Source organism: Mesoplodon mirus, assembly GCF_964341445.2.
Source record: "Mesoplodon mirus genome assembly, chromosome: 19".
NCBI lineage: Eukaryota > Metazoa > Chordata > Mammalia > Artiodactyla > Ziphiidae > Mesoplodon > Mesoplodon mirus.
In genome coordinates, this window is record NC_138995.1 from 52,183,970 (window position 1) to 52,204,584 (window position 20,615).

Below are 20,615 nucleotides of genomic sequence, written 5' to 3' on the forward strand. Positions count from 1 at the left end.
AGTCCTAGGTCCATCCATGCATCCATCCATCCATCCATCCGTACACCCATACATCCAACAAATATTTATTGAGTACAGGCCCAGATTAGGGTGAAAGGGTGCCTGGGGAAAAGGGTGATGGGCAGAATAGGCCCCTGCTCCCAGGGGCTTCCATTCTTCTTGGGGTGGGTATAGGGGATGGAAAATAAACAGCTAAACAAATCAATCAGCCCACCGACCGGAAGCCCAGGGTATTAGGAAGTGGGGGACAGAGAGCAGGTGCCCTGGCCAGGGGAGAGCAGTCAGGAGGGGTGGGGGGGAGGGAGACAGATGCTTGCCTGGGTTCCATGAGAAGGGGAGAAGGAGATGGGTGGTGCTGGGCAGGATGGGATGGCAGCAGCTGCCTGATACCACAGGGAGGCGGTGGGTCAGTGGGAGGGTGATGATGTCAGCTGCTCAGTCCCTGGGGACCCCTACCTGTTCTCCGAGGGGAGGCCTGGAGTAGCAGGAAGTGAAAGTGCTCCTCACAGAGAGAGGAAGCTGAGTGGGGCAGGGGGAAGAGGCGGGGCTGGGGGGTATTTGAAATCGACCCTCCTCCCTCTTTCCGGGGGCTCAGGCCTTAGGTGACCGGGCTTTGGAGGAAGGGACCCTGGCAGTCTGGGAGTCCAGGGGTAAGAACCATGCGGCTCCCACGGCCCCAGGAGTCCCCTCTCGGCACCCTTCGGCACCCTTCACTCTTTCTCATAAGAGCGTGTGGATGTACTTGTTTCCTTAGCGGCCCAAGGTCTAGCCCGCTTCCTCCGGCAGCTTCCCTGTGGGCCCACAGGACAGAACGGCGAGGCCAGACAGCTGACGGTTCGTTGTTTTTTGTCTTTAATTTGTCTCTACTAAGCGACACCATCTGCCCACCCCACCCTGGGAAGCGGGTCCCGAGTGAGGGGGCCTAGCACCCACTTTGGGAGTTGTAGGCAGAGACTTGGGAGGCCTTGAGGCTTGGACCCCCCACTGGGTGTGAGTTAATGTTTGGAGGGCGCACCTCCCCACCCAGGGTAGGTTAGACTTCGTCTACTTGGCCCCAAGCCCCTGGGAACAGTAGAGAGCATGGGGGTCCCGGGGCTCTCGTCCTGGGACAGTTAGCAGTTTGGAGGGCCCCCTGGCCCCCTGAGCAGTTAGAGATTAGGGGAGGCTGATCCTTGGCCCTAAGGGTGATTAGGGGCTGCGGGCTGTTAGAGACTGGCTACCCCAAGCCTCAGCCCCTAAGAATGTTAGAGATTTGCTGGGGTCAGGGGTGCTGGGACCCCAGTTTTGGGAGGGAGTAGTTAGTAGATTGAGGAAATGTTCTGAGCTCCCCAGAAAAGAGCTGTAAGTTAGAGGGGGCCAGGAGGCCTGGTTGGGGCTCAGCTGTCCCAAAGCTGGGCATCCTGCCTGGGAGATGCGGCTGTCACTGGGGTTTCTCTCCCTCCGTGGTCCTGGCCTCCTCCTTGGCAGGAGGTGGAGACTTCCTGGAGGAAGCTGAAGTGGTGGGGTTGGGAGTCCCTGACCCCGACTGGGCATCTATGCTGGCATGCTCCTTCCGGACAAGGTCCTCCAGCTCCTTCTGCAGGGGGCAAAGTTCACAGAGGTCAGAGGTCATCATGCATCGTAAGGTCGGAGGACCTGTGGGACGGGGGTCCAGGGACTGGGCTCAGGGTGGGTGTGGGGGGCCCAGGCTCCTCACCTTCCATCCGAGGAGGTCGGCAAGGGCCAGGCAGCCCTGGTCGCAGTCACCCAGCCAGGCCACGTCCCTGTGGGCGGGTGAGAGTCAGAGCTCCCAGCCTTGTCCCAGGGCCCTGCTGGCTCTGCCCTGTCCTGTGCCCTCGTGCCCTCCCTCCCACCTCGGCCCTGTCCCTTGAAGGCTCCACTGCCCCCCCACTGCCGCAGGAGGGCCTCACCTGTAGGCCTTCTTGGAGTCGAAGTCCATGCCTCCTCCGAGGCCCATCATCATCCCGAGGAAAGGGTCAGTCTGTGGGGAAGGGGGTGGAGTCGGGGGGAGCTAAGAGCACAGACCCTGGAGCCAGGTGGCTTGGGGTGGAATCCCAGCTCCGTGACTTTGCTCAAGTGGCCTGGCCTCTCTGAACGTCAGTTTCTTTCTCTGTAGAGTGGGGGTGATCATCAAACCCACTCCTAGGGTTGTACTGTCAGCGGGTTAATACAGAGGAAATGCTTAGCACGGCATCTGGCACACCGTACGTTTTTTGCCTGTTGGAGAAACATCTGTCCCTGGGAGGGAGCCCCTGCCTGGGAGTGAAGCTACCTCAGGAAAAGAGAGACGAGAGAGGCAGCGGGTAACTCCTGACAGAACTGCCGCAGGCCCAGGGGCCAGCGAGCCCGGACTCTTCAGTCACGGGAAGCACGACATTCTTGTTTTGGCTTAAGTCGCTTTGAGCTGGGGTTGTGTCACTCGTTCAGAAGGGTGAATGAGGGACTTCCCTGGTGGTGCAGAGGTTAAGAATCTGCCTGCCAATGCAGGGGACACGGGTTCGAGCCCTGGTCCGGGAAGATCCCACATGCCGCGGAGCAACTAAGCCCGTGCGTCACAACTACTGAGCCTGTGCTCTAGAGCTGGCGAGCCACAACTACTGGGCCCGTGTGCCACAACTACTGAGCCCGTGTGCCACAACTACTGAAGCCCGTGCACTTTAGAGCCCATGCTCCGCAACAAGAGAAGCCACTGCAGTGAGAAGCCCGTGCTCTGCAACAAAGAGTAGCCCCCGCTCACCACAACTACAGAAAGCCCATGCGCAGCAACAAAGACCCAACACAGCCAAAAATAAATAATAAATAAATTTTTTAAAAGACGGGTGAATGACACAGAGGCCTGTGGAATCCTGGAGGCAGGGCAGCCTGGAACCTGACCCCTGTGGATTCCAGAATCCTTAGGTCTGAGCTGAGGGGTTCAAAGTATCGGGATTCCCCAGAGACCTGTCCCCTGCTTCCCGAGGAGGCCGGGGGGAGGCAATGTGGGGCCCCTGTGCGGGGGTGGCAGGGTGTGACTAAAAGGACTCACCTGGCCAGTCTTCTCCTTGTTGATGAGCAGGCGCGGGGTGGAGAGGGGCGCCCTGGTGGAGGCCGAGCTGAGTGGTGAGGGCCTGTCCCGGCTCCCCCAGTCCCCAGCAGCCCCCCATAGCCCCGAGCCCCAACCTACTTGCTGATAAGGGATGCGAAGGGCTGCACCTGCAGGGAGGTGCCCATGATGATGAGGAGGTCCACCTTCAGGAAGTCCTGCGAAGGGGGAGCGGCCAGTGAGGCTGGGCTGCCGGCCCCCGGCCCCCGGCACAAGCCCACCCGCAGCTACTTGGGGAAGCCACCTTCCCCAGGGCAGGACCCAGGCTGCCCCTGCGTGGACCGAGATGGGGGACGCGCGGCGGGTACACTTACTGACTGCAGGCAGGAGAAGAAACGCGCTGGGAGGTTCTCGCCAAAGAACACGATATCTGAGGTGGAGACAGATGGACAGACAGACACAGGGAGAGATAGAGACAGTGAAAAAGCAGGGGGGTAGAGACAGGGAGGGAGAGAGAGAACAGGTAGGAGCAGAAGGTGGAGCCCAGGGCTGGGGCGGGAGTGTGCAGCACTGGGGACAGACTAGGGGCTGTGGTACCCACTCTCCCTGGGGCAGACTCCGGGCACCGGTCAGGGAGAGAGGGTGACGGGGGTGGATGGATGGATAGGGAGCGTGGCCTTCCTGGGAAGGGGTTAGTGGCTGAGGGGGTCCCAGCCTGAGTCTACCTCGGTTGGTCCCTGGCCCCAAGGCTCACCAGGCTTCACCACACTCCGACATTTCTCACACTTGGGAGTCACCTCGGAGAAGATCTTCTCTGGGCGTGGGGAACGGGGAGGGAGAAGAGGAGGTAAGAGGCTTTGGGCTGGGGCTGCAGCCTGCCTGCCCACCCCATCCTCCCTTCACTGTCACCGGGAGGGCCTCCTGGGGTGTTTGCCCTGCTCAGGAAGGACCTCCCTTCTTAGACAGCTGTCCCTCCCCCACCCCCAAGATTCCTGGGGTGGCTCCCAGCACCAGCCTATAGCTATTAAATGAACGAACAAACAAATGAGCAGACACTCGCCCCTAAAAGGGGCAGCTGGGTTCCACCAACCCCCGACCTGGGGAATCTGGACTTGGGAGTGAAGCTCGTCCAGTGGGTCTTTGAGGGCAGCCCTACTTCATCGTGGGTCAGAGAGGCCTGGTAGGTGCCAGGCCTAGTGGCAGAGAGGGAAGAATTAAGCAGATGATGCTGGGACGGGGACAAAACCTTAGGTGCAGGTGCTTCCCACACTTGGGCTCTGTGACAGACCCACCCCTGCCCCCACGCACACCCCATGCTTATGACAATCCTCCTCCTCATTGCTTATTGATTAAGGAAGCTTGAAAGCATTCTGTCACTTGCAACCCACAGAATCCTGGCTTGTTCATTCAACTATTCACTCATTCCTTCAACAGATATTTACAGACCACTGCTTTAAGGTCCGTCATTTACTTGAAAATATTTTTGCACTGACAGTACGTGACATGTTGCGGGTGACTACTGCTGTTAGAGAAACATAATGGGGTAATGTTAATTGTACATCACCCCCAGCTGCGTGCACTTGGGCTATTCAGGAATCCTCACCCCGGGGCGGTCAGCTGGCATGTTGTCAGAGGGGCCACACTCCAGGGGCCCTACTATCAGCTGCAGCTGTCCTTATCACACACGGACACCAGAGGCTTTGTGAAATCAGCATAAAGAATGTCAGAAATGGGTTTCCATGGATGAAGTAAGTGGCTTCTTAATTAGCACAATGGATGTCAGAAATCAGCTCTCACTGGCATTCAAGAAATGTGGACTGGCTGGATTTTTTTTTTTCCTCCTTCTCTTCTTGGACGCTCTGCCCAGGCATGAACAGGGGTGATGACTTTAGCAAGCCCTGGAGCTTGCATCCTTAAGGACAGCCCCCAGTCTTCATTCTTAGCCAGGGCCGTGCCCAGCTTCACACGCCACGGCCTCTGCTCGCCTGAATCCAGCTAATGGGCTGGTCGAATCCTGTGCCTCTGGGGCAGTGCTGTCCAGTATGCTGGTTAGAGCCACATGTGGCTTTTAAATTTTAATTAATACAAATTAAAGAAAGTTAAGAATTCAGTTCCTCGGTCACATTAGCCACATTTTAAGAGCTCAATAGCCCCATGTAGCAAGTGGCTGCCATGTTGGACACTGCAGATATGGAACATTCCCCTCACCCCAGAAAGTTCTCTCAGATACTTCTGCTCTTCTTAGAGTGTAGTTGCGCTTGCCTGGACGAGCCCCTCATGTAAGACGGGGTCAGAGCGCCCAAAGGACAAAGAGCTAGGGTTTCATGACCTCACGGAACAGGTTGTATGACCACGTGGGGGCCTGTCTGCTAACGCACGTCTCTGTGTCTGGAGTCTGCATCCATCATAACCTGGCTGTGAGGTGGTGTCGGGAGAAATGAACCCCCACTGCCACCTCAAATCTTTGGGGGCTGCCATTATCTGCTAAAAAGAGCTGCAGAGCTGTGCAAGACAGAGCTGGCGTCCGCGCGTGGAGACCCTGTCCCTGGCGCTGGGGAGCAGACAGGGGACGGGAGGCCTGCCCTCGGGGATAATAACCTTCAGCCCCTCACCTTTCATCCAGCTTAGCGTGTACTCCTGCCGGCAGACGGGGCTGATGCAGTGAGACGTGTAGAAGGTGCCGTGGGCCTCCACCAGGTCCTCGGCCTCCAGCCCCGCCACTCGCTCCAGGGTGTCTATGTTCTGGAGGGAGAGATGGAGGAGAGAGGGTCAGGAGCGAAACATACCCCCCAAGGGGCAGAAGGCAGAGCCAGGAGTTGCGGCTGAGAAAAGCGAGTGGGACAGGGGAGAAGGGAGGGAGGGAGAAGCAAGGGGCAGGGCGTGTCTAAAACTCTTCCGTTCATCCTGATGGTACCTCTGAAAAGGTAAGTCATGGACACTTAAAGGCAGGGGCCCAAACTCAAATGTCTATGAGCCCAGACCCACTGCCACCAACCAGCCCTGGCAAATTTGGGCCACTTTGCTTCCGTTTTGCTGCAAATGTGTTTTGTTAGAACCAGACACTCTAGTGGCACCTGCCAGAAATTTGGTGAAATAAACGTACAACTCTCCAGTGTCTCCACCGTAAACGCAGCCCCCTCAGATATGGCATCCTTGTGCAGTACCCAATCTGCACAGCTGTCTGTGGCAGCCCTGGCCAGGCATTAACAAAAAGCAATGAATCAGGAGGGTTTTTTGGTTTTCATCACACTGTTTTCCTATTTAACCTTACTATGGTCTGCTGCATTGATAGTATATTAACTTGTAATCTTTCCAGACAGAGATACTTTCCTTATTCAACAGGCAAGAATATTCTTCTCTTCCACATAGACATTTGCGCTTTCTCCAGCCCCTCTGGAGCAGCTTTTTGTTTGTTTGTTTGTTTTTGTTTTTGTTTTTTTTTGTTGTTGTTTTGTGTTTTTTTTGCGGTACGCGGGCCTCCCACTGTCGTGGCCTCTCCCGTTGCGGAGCACAGGCTCCGGACGCGCAGGCTCAGCGGCCATGGCTCACGGGCCCAGCCGCTCCGCGGCACGTGGGATCTTCCCGAACCGGGGCACGAACCCGTGTCCCCTGCCTCGGCAGGCGGACTCTCAACCACTGCGCCACCAGGGAAGCCCTGTTTTTGTTTTTGTTTGCGGTACACGGGCCTCTCACTGTTGTGGCCTCTCCCGTTGCGGAGCACAGGCTCCGGACGCGCAGGCTCGGCGGCCATGGCTCACGGGCCCAGCCGCTCCGCGGCATGTGGGATCCTCCCGGACCGGGGCACGAACCCGCGTCCCCTGCATCGGCAGGCGGACTCTCAACCACTGCGCCACCAGGGAAGCCCTGGAGCAGCTTCTGTTTGCCCACGAGGAATGCTGCTGAGGCAGGTGCTGCTGGAGGACACTGGCAGACGTTACGGAGATGGCCGGGCATATGCAGCCCACAGCTGACCCAACGAGGTTTCCTGGAGGCTCCGTGAACAACTGAAAGGGTTCCCTTTCAAGGGCAGACAGCCCCAACTGCCCTCTCTGCTCCCAGCCAGCCATCAGTTTATACCCAAAACATGCAGACAAGAGTCACTGTTCCCAGACTCTCTGTGGCTTTCCCTCTCCCCCCTTTACTAGACATGCTAGCTTTGCCTTTGTTTGCCTTTGTTTCTTGACTTAGTCTACCAACTCCCTGACACGTAAGTAAGCAGTGTGCATGCACATAACTAAATGGCACGTCAAAGGTCTACCTACATGCCTCTGTGTTACCCTTTGATGTCACTTTTTTTTTTTTTTTTTTTGCCATGCTGTGCGGCTTGTGGGACCTGAGTTCCCTGGCCAGGGATCGAACCCACGCTCTCAGAAATGAAAGCACAAAGTCCTAAACACTGGACCACCAGGGAATTCCCTTGATGCCACTTTTGATGGAGAAACCACAAACAAACAAAAATGAATGGGGTCAAGCCGTATGTACTGGTGTGAAGGGATCTCTCCAAGATGTTAGAAGGCCCAAATCACAAAGGCAGTGTGTACAGGATGTGAAAAAATCAATATATGAATTTGTGTATTTGCTTGCCTAAGTATGGAATATCTTCAGAGGAGACCCAAGAAGTAGGCAGCAGCCGTGGCCCCCAGGGAGGGAAGCTGGGGCTGGGGAATATGGCTCAAGAGGTTCGCTATAAAGGCCAAGCAGCAATCAATGCATGGCAACACACAGCAACTGATGTCTGGTCTCAGCATCAGGCAGGAAAGAGGGCATGGTGAGGAGGTGGGCCCTGGGCAAGGTGGGCAGCGGCCACTCAGCTCCAGCCAACCACTCTCCCCCACAGAAAGCCACCCAGGGTACAGCCAGCTCTTCCTGATTTTCAAGAGGAGCCTGATGTCTGCGTTTTCATCTGCAATCCCTTGAATTTTAAACCTTGGCTCACTTCTAGTTTCAAGACATCACGTCTCTGACATGCTTTTAAAAAGCATGAAGCTGGGACTTCCCTGGTGGCACAGTGGTTAAGAATCTGCCTGCCAATGCAGGGAACATGGGTTCGAGCCCTAGTCTGGGAAGATCCCATATGCCACAGAGCAACTAAGCCCGTGTGCCACAACTACTGGGCCTGCGCTCTAGAGCCTGCGAGCCACAACTACTGAGCCCGCGTGCCACAACTACTGAAGCCCGCGCTCGGCAACAAGAGAAGACGTCGCAATGAGAAGCCCATGCACTGCAACGAAGAGTAGCCCCCGCTCGCTGCAACTAGAGAAAGCCCACCTGCAGCAACGAAGGCCAACGCAGCCAAAAAAAAAAAAAAAAAAAAAGCATGAAGCTGCTATGTGGGTGCGGATATGGAAGGATCCTCCAGATAGGGCTTAAATGAAAGAAAGCCAAGTACAAACCCTATGTATGATATAAATGCCATAGATATAGATTTAAAAGAGCCATAAGCTGGTTTGCTGAGGAGATCACAGTGACTTGAATGAAGGTGACAACTGTTCTCATGTTTGAATGGATACTTGTGTCTTGAGATAAAAATAGCATCGCGTGTGGCTTCAAAAGTGCTGCATCGTCACAATTCAGAAAGACGTGAAGACAATGTGTTCCAGAAAACTGGGTCAGTGATTCAAAAAGTGGCTGAGGTTAAAGAAGAGGGTGATGAGTTTGAAAAAAAAAAAGGTTTCATGAAACGTGAGACTGGAAAAATTTTTTCCACCTTTGTCTATGCTACATAATGTGCCATTTTGAATACGTATGCGTACTTAAATCCACACGTGAAGAATTGCAACTGGGGGGAAATGCTACCACATTTCACGCTGACCTCACAACGCATTGGTGTTGGCTTTCGTCTAAAAATAGCCTACAGCTGGTGTGCTTTCGTGGTTGGGGCAGGGGGTTCTGCCTCAGACAGAGCTGGGAAGCGAGCCCTCTGAGCAGCCCCGATGAGCCGCCTGGGCCTGGGCCTGGGCTTCTCGTGCTGGGACCCCTGTGATCTCATTCTGTCTGGAGGGTTTAAACATCGTCTATCTGCTGCTCTCCAGCTCGAGTCCAGACTCCTGTGTCCAGCTATCTGCCCACGTCCCCACGTGGTTATCTAATGGGCATCTCAACCTCGACATGCCTTCAGCCAAGCTCCTCCTCTGCCCCCCACACCTGCATGTCCCACCATCTCAATAAGAGGCAGCAGGTACTCAGGCTGAGAGGGAGTCAGTCATCCCTGACTCCTTTCCTTCTCTCACGACTCATTTCACATTCAACCCATTGGCAAGTCCTGCCGGCTCCACCTTCAAAACGGGTTCATAAGCCGCCCACTTCTCCCCTTCGGCAGCTCCCTCCCTGGCCCAGCCTCCATCCTACTACTGTCCTCCTTGCTCACTCAGATCCAGCTTCTTCTTCTTCTTCTTTTTTCTTTTTTAAAATATTTACTTATTTGGCTGTGCCGGGTCCTAGCTGTGGCATGTGGGATCTAGTTCCCTGACCAGGGATCGAACCTGGGCCCCCTGCATTGAGAGCGTGGAGTCTTAACCACTGGACCACCGGAGAAGTCCAGATCCAGCTTCTTGAACACGCCAAATGCAGTCTCCCCTCAGGACCTCTGGACTGGCTGTTCCCTTTGCCTGGAATGCACTCTCCCCGTACAGATGGTCCCATGGCTCCCTCCCTCCCCTCCTACAGGGCTCTGTTTAAATGTCCTGCTTCTCAGTGAGGCTTTCCCTGACATCCTGTTCACTACAGCACCCCCGACCCCGCACACACAGAGTGTGATTCCCCTTTCCTCCTCAGCTGCGCTCCGTAGACCTCTCAGCATCAGCGTAGCTACACAACTCACCCATCTCATCCGTTGTCTCTCCCCACACTACAGTGTCAGTTCCAGGAGGGCAGGGATGTCTGCTCCCTCCGTTCACTGCCTGCAGGGCCTGGCACTGGGTTGGCACTCAGAAAACATTGGGACAGAAGCTTACAAACAGGTTTGCCAGCAGGGGCTATGGTGAGGATTTCATGAAGGCACTTGGCTTCAGGTGAGCTGTTCATATCAAGTCTGAGTCACATCTCATGGAAAAAACTGACTCTCTGGGAAGAAATTTTAGGTTTATTCTGAGCTGGGGCTCCTCCTGGAAGGAGGAGGCCATCCCCTCCCCCGCCAGCCATGGGTGGGAGCACCAGCCATGGGTGGGAGCACGACGCCCACTTGAGAATTCTGGACCTACAAAGAATTCATCCTCCCCCTGGCGGCAACGTCTGAGGCTGCAGGCTCCAGATTGCCAGGCGCAGGAAGAAAATACTAGAACACCTGTTTCTATCCACGTGTTCTCTCTCTATTGTATAATGTGGGGTTCTGAGGTATGAATGAGAGCAGGCATGGTATCAGGGCTATAGTACATCATGTCATTTCAATACATATTTATGAAGCAAAGGTAGAGGTGCAAACATTTTTCACTATTAGGGGTGCGAGACCCTAAAAGGCTCACCAACTCGGAAGCCAACAATGTGAGCTGTCCTTCCCTGAGGACACCCCGGCGGGGCCCTCAGCCAAGCACCTGACATGTATGAGCCACGGCCCCACGGTACGCACAAGGCCTTTGTGCAAATTATAAAAGGGTTTCCCAGGACTTCCCTGGCGGTGCAGTGGTTAAGACTCCACGCTCCCAATGCAGGGGGCCGGGGTTCGATCCCTGGTTGGGGAACTAGATCCCACATGCATGCCACAACTAAGGAGCCCACCTGCTGCAACTAAGGAGCCGGTGTGCCGTAACTAATAAGCCAGCGAGCCACAACTAAGGAGCCCACCTGCCACAACTAAGACCCAGCACAGCCAAGTAAATAAATAAATAAATATATTTTTAAAAGGCCCCCCCACACACACAAAAAAATAGTGCTCCTTCCTTAAGAGTTTACAGCTACCAGCCGGAAAATTGTCAGGTGTACTGATCATATTAGATCAACTCAGTTTGGAGTCATCTGCTGGAAAGCCCAGCCAAATACGAAATCTATGGTGCCAACAGTGTCTGCTCAGAGAAGTACTCCTGGGATGGCCCTGAGGGAGGTCACTGCCACATCACCACAGACCTGAGAGGGCGAAGCTGTTCTGGCCTCTGTTTTATAGAAAGGGAAACTGAGGCTGAGAGAGGGGACGTGAGTCACTGCAGGTCACGTGACAGAGAAGCCGTGGCCTGAGCTCTCAGGACCCTCCAGCCCGTGCTCTTCCTCCCAGGATGCCCGCGGTCCCGCCTACCTGCGTGTAGCAGCGCAGGAGCAGCCCTTTCTCCTTCAGCAGGCGGATGAAGTAGTGGCAGACGGTGGGCTGAGGGGAGCAATCATGACAATGCCGATGAAGAGAGAGGACACTGACCGCGCACCGCCATGTGCCAGGAACTGTTCGAGGCACCATGCCTGTTTTCCTTCACAGAATGGTCACACCGACCTCGTGAGGTGCGCACCTTTGTCATCCCCATTTCACAGGTGAGGGAACTGAGGCACAGAGAGGGTGACTGTCTTGCCAAAGTCACCCAGATTGTGGAGTTGGGGTTTGCACAGGGAGGACTGGCCCTGGAGTCTGGGCTCTTGCATGTATCATTAACTCATTTAAGCCTCACGACAACCCTTCTCATGGACTGTTATCAGCTTCACTTTACATAAGGGAAAACTGAGGCTCAAGGACACTAGAGCAGGAAATGAGGGACCAGGACTTGGACCCAGGCAGTCTGGGCCCGGAGCCCATGTATATATATATATTTTTTGGACGGTGCCACACGGCTTGCAATCCCCCAACCAGGGATTGAACCCGGGCCACGGCAGTGAAGGCCCGGAATCCTAACCACTAGGCCACCAGGGAACTTCCCCAGAGCCCATGTGTTTAATGGCTATAATATTTGTCTGAAGGGCCCTGGAGGGGGCTTTCCCATGCCTGCTGGCCCCCAACCTTTCCTGTCACCGCCTCCACAAAAGAGAGCTCACCTTGAACTGCCCAGGATAGAGTTCCTTGGCGAGGGCAAAGAAGGGCTCTGGATGTTTCTGTGGGAGAGAGAGCCGGAGGGCGGGTGGGCACCCAGATGGCCCTGGTGAGATGAGAGCTGGAGAGAGGCGGCCACGCCTCCACCCCCACCCCCATTACAGACGTTCCTCCCTGCAGGACACGTACCTTGAAATAGCCAATCTCAAAGATGGCCTCCGGGTAGGGAAGATGGTATTTCTCCAGGTTGGCGTAGAGGCCCGTGTTTGGGGAGCGGAAGTCAGGGATGCCCGCAGCTGGGGGAGGAGTGGCAGTGGGCAATCAATCCACGAGGAACCTTGGCCCCTTCTCTACCACACTGACCCTCCCATGCAAGGGCCCCCATACGGCTCCTCCCCAGCTCTTCGAAGGGGCGCCCCCAACCAGGGAGTTCTCTTGGGGGAGGGGGGCACTTACAAGTGGAGATTCCAGCTCCCACCAAACAGATAACCCTGCGACCTGGAGGAGAAGAGTTTATGCAGCGTGGTTCTTTTTTTTTTTTTCAGTTTACATTTGTTTATTGTTGTAACATTTTGTTTTGAACATCAAACACTGCACCAAAATATGAGCCATTTATCTTAAGACAGTTGTCTTTGCCATAAACTAAGTACTGAACTGATGTTTACAATGAACTTCTGACAACTTAAAAAATTATTAGTGGCACTGCTGTCTAATAATCGAATATATCATCACAGACTGAATGTAATGATTACATTACAAGACCAAAGTTTCCCCTTCCCTTTCTTACCCTTAAATAATACCACCCATCACAGTCCCTGAAGCCATTTACTCTGTGCCTGGCCCTGGGGCAAGCATTTCAGATCCCTGAATGGCTCTCCCAACCATCTCAAGGAGGGAGGTGTTAACATCCCACGTTATAGATGAGGAAACTGAGGCTCAGATAGGGGAAGGGGTCACACAGGTGACTGATGGAAGAGCCAGCATGGGGTCAAAGAATCCACTGTTTGAAATTATTATACCAATGGGGAGTTCCCTGGTGGCGCAGTGGTTAAGAATCCACCTGCAATGCAGGGCACATGGGTTCGAGCCCTGGTCTGGGAAGATCCCACATGTCGTGGAGCAACTAAGCCTGTGCGCTACAACTACTGAGCCTGCGCTCTAGAGCCCGCGAGCCACAACTACTGCCTGCGAGCCACAACTACTGAAGCCCGCACGCCTAGAGCCTGTGCTCCGCAACAAGAGAAGCCACCACAATGTTCTCAGGCGCACTGCAACAAACCGCAAGTAGAGAAAGCCCATGCGTAGCAACGAAGACCCAACGTAGCCAAAATAAATAAATAAATTTATACTAAAAGAAAGGAAATTATAGCAATGTAGTAAGATTCAAGAAAAGGCCACTTGGAGAGAAATTTCTCCTCGCTAGATCTAGACAAAAATGCATGAGATCTTAGTGAGAGGGGTGGGGTGGGGGTTTCCCCCAGAAGAGCTGCACGTTATTGTGAAAAAATCTCTGGCCACCCCTCATCTTTTGGACACAGTCTTGGATGGCCATCTATTTCTAGCATATGGACTTCCCTCCATAATCAAATGCACATCAGCCACCGGAAGTCTAGTAATTTTCAGGTGAAGACCAAAGACTGGCCACTCTAAGCCCATGCCCAGTGAGCAGCAGAGTGGATAAGGGCTTCCAATCCTAGTTCTTCTGCATGCTAGCGGGGGCGTCTTAGTTCAGATCACCACTCTGGGCTTTAGCTTCCTGCTCTGTAAAATGGGCATAATCGCAGTACTGACCTCGCAGGGCTGTTGAGAGAATCAATTCATCCCTGTGAAGCTTTGATCAGTGCCCAGCACTGATGATTCTTCAAGTCATTCGTACTCAACTTCTTTAGCCCCATGATTTGTATACCTATAAGTGCTTTGTTCCCCCATTGTCACCAGCTTTCAGAAAAGAAGATGGGGAGGCGTGGTAGGGGTGGCATCACTTCACAAGCACGTGGGGCTGTGCAGAAACAGCCCAGCTGCCTCTTCAGTGGCTGGCTGGCTGGCAGCCCTGCCATGCAGCACCCTTGGCATCTGCCCATCAGCTGATGGACAGACACGGGTGTGAGGCGCCTGTGAACCAGCCGCCTCTGGGGTGTTCTATGCAAAGGAGGACAGCAAGGGTGACAAAGGCTGAGGCCTGCTACAGCCACAGCCCTTGGCTTCATCTCGGGATGCCATTGGACTAGGCCCAGTGGACCCACCAGGGGCCATGTGGAAGGGAGTGTGCGCCCTGGATTCAGGCGTCCTGGCATCGAGCCCCGATTCTGCCTCTTGCCAGAAGTGTGACCCTGTACCAATCACAGCCTCTCTGCACCTCAGTTTCCTCCTCTGTCCAGATCATTCCTCACAGGTATCATGTGAAGATCAAAGGAGGGGACACCTGTCAAGTGCTTAGCCCAGTGCCTGGCAAACAGCGAGAGCTCAATTCATTGTTATTATTTTTATTTTTTTAAGATTTTTTTGGTGTGGGCCATTTTTTGTTTGTTTGTTTGTTTGTTTTGTGGTACACGGGCCTCTCACTGTTGTGGCCTCTCCTGTTGCGGAGCACAGGCTCCAGACGCACAGGCTCAGTGGCCATGGCTCACGGGCCCAGCCGCTCCGCGGCATGTGGGATCCTCCTGGACCAGGGCATGAACCCGTGTCCCCTTCATCGGCAGGCGGACTCTCAACCACTGCGCCACCTGGGAAGTCCCTGTGTGGACCATTTTTAAAGTCTTTATTGAATTGGTTACAATATAGCTTCTGTTTTATGTTTTGGTTTTTTGGCTGTGAGGCATATGCGATCTCAGCTCCCCAACGAGGGATCGAACCCATACATACCCACTGCATTGGAAGGCGAAGTCTTAACCAACGGACCGCCATGCAAGTCCCCATTGTTATTATTTATTATTATCCCCTCATAGGCGCCTCATGAGTCAATTATCCTAAAACCCAGGTGCAGGAGGACAGAAGGAATGAAAGCTTTGATGCCACTGCCTTCGTTCTCTTTGGGGCCCACCCAAGCCAAGAGGTGGCTGCAGACAGCTGTCTGGCCTGCCCTAGGAGAGGGAGGCTCAGGACGGCCGGCCTGGCTGCCCTCGGAGAGACGGCAGCAGCTGGAGGACAGGGAAACTGGAGAAGACGTCCTCAACAAAAGGCTGTTCAGGACCCTCAAAGAGTGGATTGTTCTAGTCGAGGACTGCCGAGGGCTCGGTTTCTCAGACTCTGGTGACCTCAACTCGTGGCAAGAAATATAAATTACATGGTGACCCCGTAAAGAGGCACCTCTACACCACACCTGAAACAAGCCTCCTGTAATAATCGTCACAGGGAACACTTACGCAGCTCTTGCTCTGTTCCAGGCCCGGTTCCAGGCATTTACATTTATGAATTTATGTAACCCCCTAATAACCCTATAAGGTAATTACTATTATTAGCATCTTCATTCTGTCAAACAGGCCTGGCCAATCAGAGACACGGTGATTGGTTCAGGGGTAGGAATGTGACCCAACCTGGGCCAACTGGAGCCGATCTCTGCTCTTTTGCCTGAACTACCGGGAGAAAGATGCTCTCTTCAGTGGGAGCCACTAGGCTGGTGGAACTTGTATTTGCCACCGCCAGGGGCAACCTTGACCCCAACACAGAGAAGAGCTGCACCAGAGAGGGTTCAGATTTTTGACAACAGCATGGAAGCCGCTGAATCCGGCCATGATTCAAGCGGGGTTTTCGTTACAGGATCAACACACTCCCTTTTTGGCATAAGCCAGTTTGAGTTGAGGTTCTTGTGACTTGCAGACGAAAGTTGTGAATGGCTGGGGCTAAGTCACTTGGGGCCAGGAGAGGGGAAGGGGCCCAGTGCAGGCAGAGGACTCACAGCGCTCACTCTGCATGTAGCGGGTCACCCCTTCCAGGGTTAATTCGTCCAGCAGACGCTCCTTCTGGGTGCCCAGGCCCAGTGTCTGGGAGAAGAAATTCCGCAGGAAGTCCACTGGCCAAAAAGAAGAGAGACAGCAGCCGGGTGGGTGTTTAGTCAGGGTGCCCAGAGGCCCCAAGTGCCCCTGCCCAGCCCTGGGGCCCCGCCGCCTTCCCGCAACTAAGAGCTCAATGCCTGGCCCAGCCAGCGGCCTCCAGGCGCTGGTACTGCATCTGCTATTACATACTTGGAATGTCACCCCTGCCGGAGGTGGGCACCCAGATCCCTGCCCTAAACCACCCCCAAGAACCGTGCTCTCAAGGAAGATACTCACTCTCTCCTTCTCCGCCAGCCGCTCCTCCCTCAGTGTCTGAATCTGAGTCCTGGAAGGGGTGGGGGCGGGGTGATCAGGCCCCAGAAGTGGGGTTAGGGAGGGAGGGAAGCGGGGGGGTGACACCGGGTTTGGGGAAAGGCTCTGGCTGGGAGCTGGGCCCGAGGAAGTGAGGGGTGGAAGGGACAGCGCTGGGGGCCAGTGTGTGGGCTCTGGGACAGGCTGCCTGTGTTGGAAAACCCAGCTCTGCTACTTGCAAGGAGCACAGTCTCTGGTGGGTGACTTTGCTTTTCTGAGTCTCCGAGCTCCTCCTCTTAGGAATGGAGCTCGGAGGACACTCACCTCCGAGTGCTACTGTGAGATGAAGTGAGATCACCTCTGGGAGGTGCTCAGAACAGCCCCGGGGCGGGTGTGTGGTGGTGATTGCTCAGGAAACACTGGCTATTGTTCTCATCACCTCCCGGTGTCCACGGCCTCCGCCTTACAACCCCTCTAGTCCCCTGCCCTGGCCAGCAGCCCTGCAGCCCTCCTCACCTAAGTCACTCCTGGGAATAACGCCTCGGTCCTCACCCTGCAGCCGTCAGCCCTCCTGCCTGAAGCCCCCCACTCCACCTTTCCAACCCTTCCATCTCCTTTATCGACTCCTCCCCTCAGCCAGACTCCCAAATTGAGGGTCTGGGACTCTGTCCTGGGCCCCCCCTACTTTCTCTGTTCACCTTCCCTGGTCGGCCTCATCCATGCCACTGGTCTGTCCCCCAGATCCAGGGTTCCCGCAGCCTCCTGGATGCCTCCTTCTAAGTGACCCCCGGTCACTCACTCCCACCGTGTCCCAAACTGGCCTCAGCATCTCCCCCAGACCTGCTCCTCCTCCTGGGCCCCATCTCAGTGTGGCTTCTGGCCCCCAGTCTGCCAGACGCCTCCTGCCTCCCTCCCCTGCCCTCCTGCCATAACACGTCCCCTCTCCAGGGCTCCACGTGGTCCAGCCTGTCCTCTCAGCGGTCCTGCCCCGACCTCCTCCCTAGGCTCCCAGCCTCAGTCTTCACCTCTGATCTACTCTACTGCCCTGTGTGTGATGGCCTGCCTGGGTCAGCCCGCTCCCCTCCACTTCAAAGGCCCTTCTCTGTGGCTTCTCCAGTCTAATCATCTGATCACGAACATCTATGGAGTCTACCATGATGTCAGTTCCAAGAAGGCTGGGATTTTTCATCGTCACCGCTGGATGCCCAGCACCAAGAACAGGGTCTGGCACTTGGCGGGAGTTCCAGAACTATCCACCTCTGAACAAATGGACACCTGCTGTGCTGTGTGCTAGACCAGGCCTGGGCCCTGTAATGGACCTCATGCAATTGTAGAAAGGCAATTCTGGGGAATTCCCTGGCAGTCCAGTGGTTAGGACTATGTGATCTTACTGCCAAGGGCCTGGGTTCAAGCCCTGGTTGGGGAACTAAGATCCCGCAAGCCAAGTGGTGCAGCCAAAAAAAACAAAAAAAAACTAACCAATTCGCTCTCCTGTTTAAAACCCCTCCAACAACCCCTCTCCATCACTCACAACTCTGGTTCCAGCCTTTTTGAATAGAAACCTCCCTTCCAAACATAGTTAAAACTTTTCATTACTTTCGGATTGTGTAAGCTGCACAAAAACTTTGACCATTAGACAATGTATAACTTGGGGGCACTTGCCTCATGATTCCCTCACCCACAACCCCCATCCCGTTCCCCCACTTCAAGCTAACCACTATTATTAACAGTACAATGGTAATTACTCCAGATTTTGTCTCTGCGGGTAAAACTCATTATTTCCCCAGAAATGGGCCATCATACCACAGTACGATGCTGCACCTTGCGTTTTCCACAAAACAATATATCATAGACCTACCAGCTACATAGTGTTGCATTGTAAGGATGCACCATAGTTCATTTAACCCATCAACTGATAGCCGTTTGGGCTGTTTCCAGTTTTTCTGTATGAGACAATGCTGCAATTTACATCCTCGAATCTCTCTCTTTGGGACTGAGGATCGCTTTTTCACATTGAACCTTTTTCCCTGACAGTGGTGGTGCTTTGGGAGCCAGGCGAGGGAGAAGCCCGGCCTAACAGAAAGCTCTTATCCCCTCGGTGTGGCTCTGTCGTGCATCTGTGGGGTGCTCTCATCACAGCTCCTGCACTGGCCTACATCTGAACTGCAATCTCGCGTCTGTGGGTGGGCTGGCATGCTTTCAGGCTGCAGACAGTGAGGCTCTGTGGAAGGATTTCAGGGCCCTGCTGAGCACGTGGGAGCAACACGGCCTAAGGGGGAGCTGGAGGTGCTGGTGGGGTCTCTGTGAGCCCACTTCCAGAGAAGCATCCGGGACGCAATGTGCCGGGTGCCATGGGTCGCAAACCCGTCCTTGCCCTTCTAGCCAAGGGACAGTGGACAAGTTACTGAACAACTCTGTTTCCAATTCCTCATCTATAAAATGGCTACAGTAGACCTTGCCCCCCAACAGGGTTGCTGGGAAGATGAAATGAGACGAGGCACATCAAACATTAAGCAGAGTACCCGGCTGGAGTAAGTACTCAATAAATGCTAACCGTGAATACAATTAGCTGACCTCCCCAGCCACCTGATTCCTGAACACATCACATTCTTTCATGCCCCTCAGTGTCTGCACAAGCTGTATCCTCTGTCTGGGACACCATTTCTCACCTTGCCTAAGAAAATTCTAAATCACTCTACACTAACTACCATGTGCTGCATCTCAATCTGACTCCTAGATCAGCCTGTGGATTCCTCCAGGGAAGGGACTGGCTGGAATCTGTGTGACCCCACAGAGTTTACTCTGGGCTCCCAAAGTGCCCTGAGCTACTTTCATTATCACCCCATAGGGTCATTGTCTAGTCACTTGTCCGTGAGATCTGTGAGTTCAGGGACCAAAGCTCTTCCATGCCCAGTGCAAATGAGTTTCAGAAGGGATGGGGGACGCGGTGGGGAGGGCAAGGAGAAAGGAAAGTTTGGAAGGGCAGGCCGGGGGTTGAGGATGCACACCCTTCTCTGACAGTCCCCGGAATCCACCATTCCCCGGGAGGATGAACCAGGAGGTGGGGTGAGGGGCCGGGGCAGTGAGCTGAGGGCCCTGGGGTATCTGTCTCCCCTCTGCCACCTCCCCCCGTGTGGGGTGTTGGAAGTCCATCTCTCTCCTTCCCTCCACCCTTCCCCCCATCTCACCTGAGCCTCCTGCACCTTCCCTGCCTGGGTCTCCACAGGGTCAGAGGCTGGGGGAGGAGGGGGAGCAGATGTGGTTATGGTGAAGGGAGTGGTTAAGGGGGAATGAAGGGTTTCAAAGCAGCGGGGGCCAGAGGGGGTCAAGAAGACCCACCGACCTAGTTGTACTGGGGTGGAAGTGTAAAAATGGAGTAGATGGAGGGAGGGAATGGGGAAAAGCAGATCTTATGAGTGGGGAGTGCTGGGAGGACAGGTGGTTAGTGAGGGACAAAGAGGCTGGGACGGGAAGGTGTAGGAGAGGGAAAAGAAAGTAAAGCATACAGGGAATGGAGGAAGACTTAGGAGGAGTTAGGAAGGACGCAGTAGTGTGTGAGCGTGTGCCGGGAGGGCTCGGTTTACAAGCAGAGGGAAGCGTAGAAAGGAAGAGAGAAGATAAGAAGAGATACTCCTCCTGGAAGAGGTGTTGGGTGGTGGGGGGCAGGGAGGGTGGAATGGTAGGTTTAGGAGAGGAAGGAAGAGATAGGAGGGGACACCAGGGGTCCCCTAGCATCCTACAGTTCCCACTAACAACCAGGTACCCTTAGCAACCGGGACCGCGGCATTCTAAGTCCCTAATAACGAGGGCCCTTAGCAACTAAGGTGAGAGAAAGACGCGATCATTAGTAACCTGAGGGAGGTGGCAAACGGACCCTTAAAACCTCGCGACCCAGAAACCCACCAATCTAGCAATATGGATCACTTTGCAACGGCCCCTGAATCCCATTCCCCTCCATGCAGCCCCCATCTCCTGCCCCACCACGCCCGCCCTCGGGCCCCGGGGCCTGCAGCCCTCAGCCAGGCCCCGGCGCGGCCCGACCCTCCCACCAGGGCCCCCGACTCACGATCCGGCTCAGCCATGGGCGCGGGGCGGGGGCCCTCGGGACTGTCACCGACTGCTCTGCCCCGTGACGGCACCGGAAACAGGAGGGCGCCGAGACAGGGCAAAGAACTACAACTCCCAGGAGCCATCGCGGCCGCCAACAACGCCCGGAGCTAGCCCCTCTGCGGTAAGGAAGACACGCGAAGGCTAGACTACGAATCCCAGGGTGCCCCGCTCCCGCAGCCATGTTGGTAAAGGGCGCGCGGAAAGAGTGGGAAAGGGTAGAGAGTCGCAATCCATCTGAATACTCTGATTGGTCACGGTG

The 20,615-nt window shown here is 54.8% G+C and overlaps 1 protein-coding gene across 1 annotated transcript; it reads right to left on the reverse strand.

The window, feature by feature from the left end:
• Positions 1-834: 834 nt before the first annotated feature.
• Positions 835-20,399, reverse strand: SIRT2 (sirtuin 2). Its single transcript, XM_082608297.1, has 16 exons — positions 20,313-20,399; positions 19,435-19,481; positions 16,232-16,280; positions 15,859-15,972; positions 12,420-12,461; positions 12,153-12,259; positions 11,969-12,025; positions 11,247-11,315; positions 5,635-5,764; positions 3,777-3,836; positions 3,397-3,452; positions 3,164-3,240; positions 3,026-3,077; positions 1,911-1,981; positions 1,697-1,763; positions 835-1,576 (listed from the first exon to the last, which is right to left on the reverse strand). The coding sequence occupies exons 1-16, from the start codon at positions 20,326-20,328 to the stop codon at positions 1,421-1,423; spliced, it is 1,170 nt and encodes a 389-aa protein (XP_082464423.1). The 5' UTR covers positions 20,329-20,399; the 3' UTR covers positions 835-1,420.
• Positions 20,400-20,615: the final 216 nt, after the last annotated feature.

What these genes read in the sequence shown, in the direction of transcription:
- SIRT2 (XM_082608297.1), bottom strand. An exon ending in GGCTGGCGGAGAAGGAGAGA is followed by an intron (nt 15,973 to 16,231) that starts GTGAGTATCTTC and finishes CTTTTTGGCCAG; the next exon opens with TGGACTTCCTGCGGAATTTC. An exon ending in CCGACCTCCTCGGATGGAAG is followed by an intron (nt 1,577 to 1,696) that starts GTGAGGAGCCTG and finishes TGCCCCCTGCAG; the next exon opens with AAGGAGCTGGAGGACCTTGT.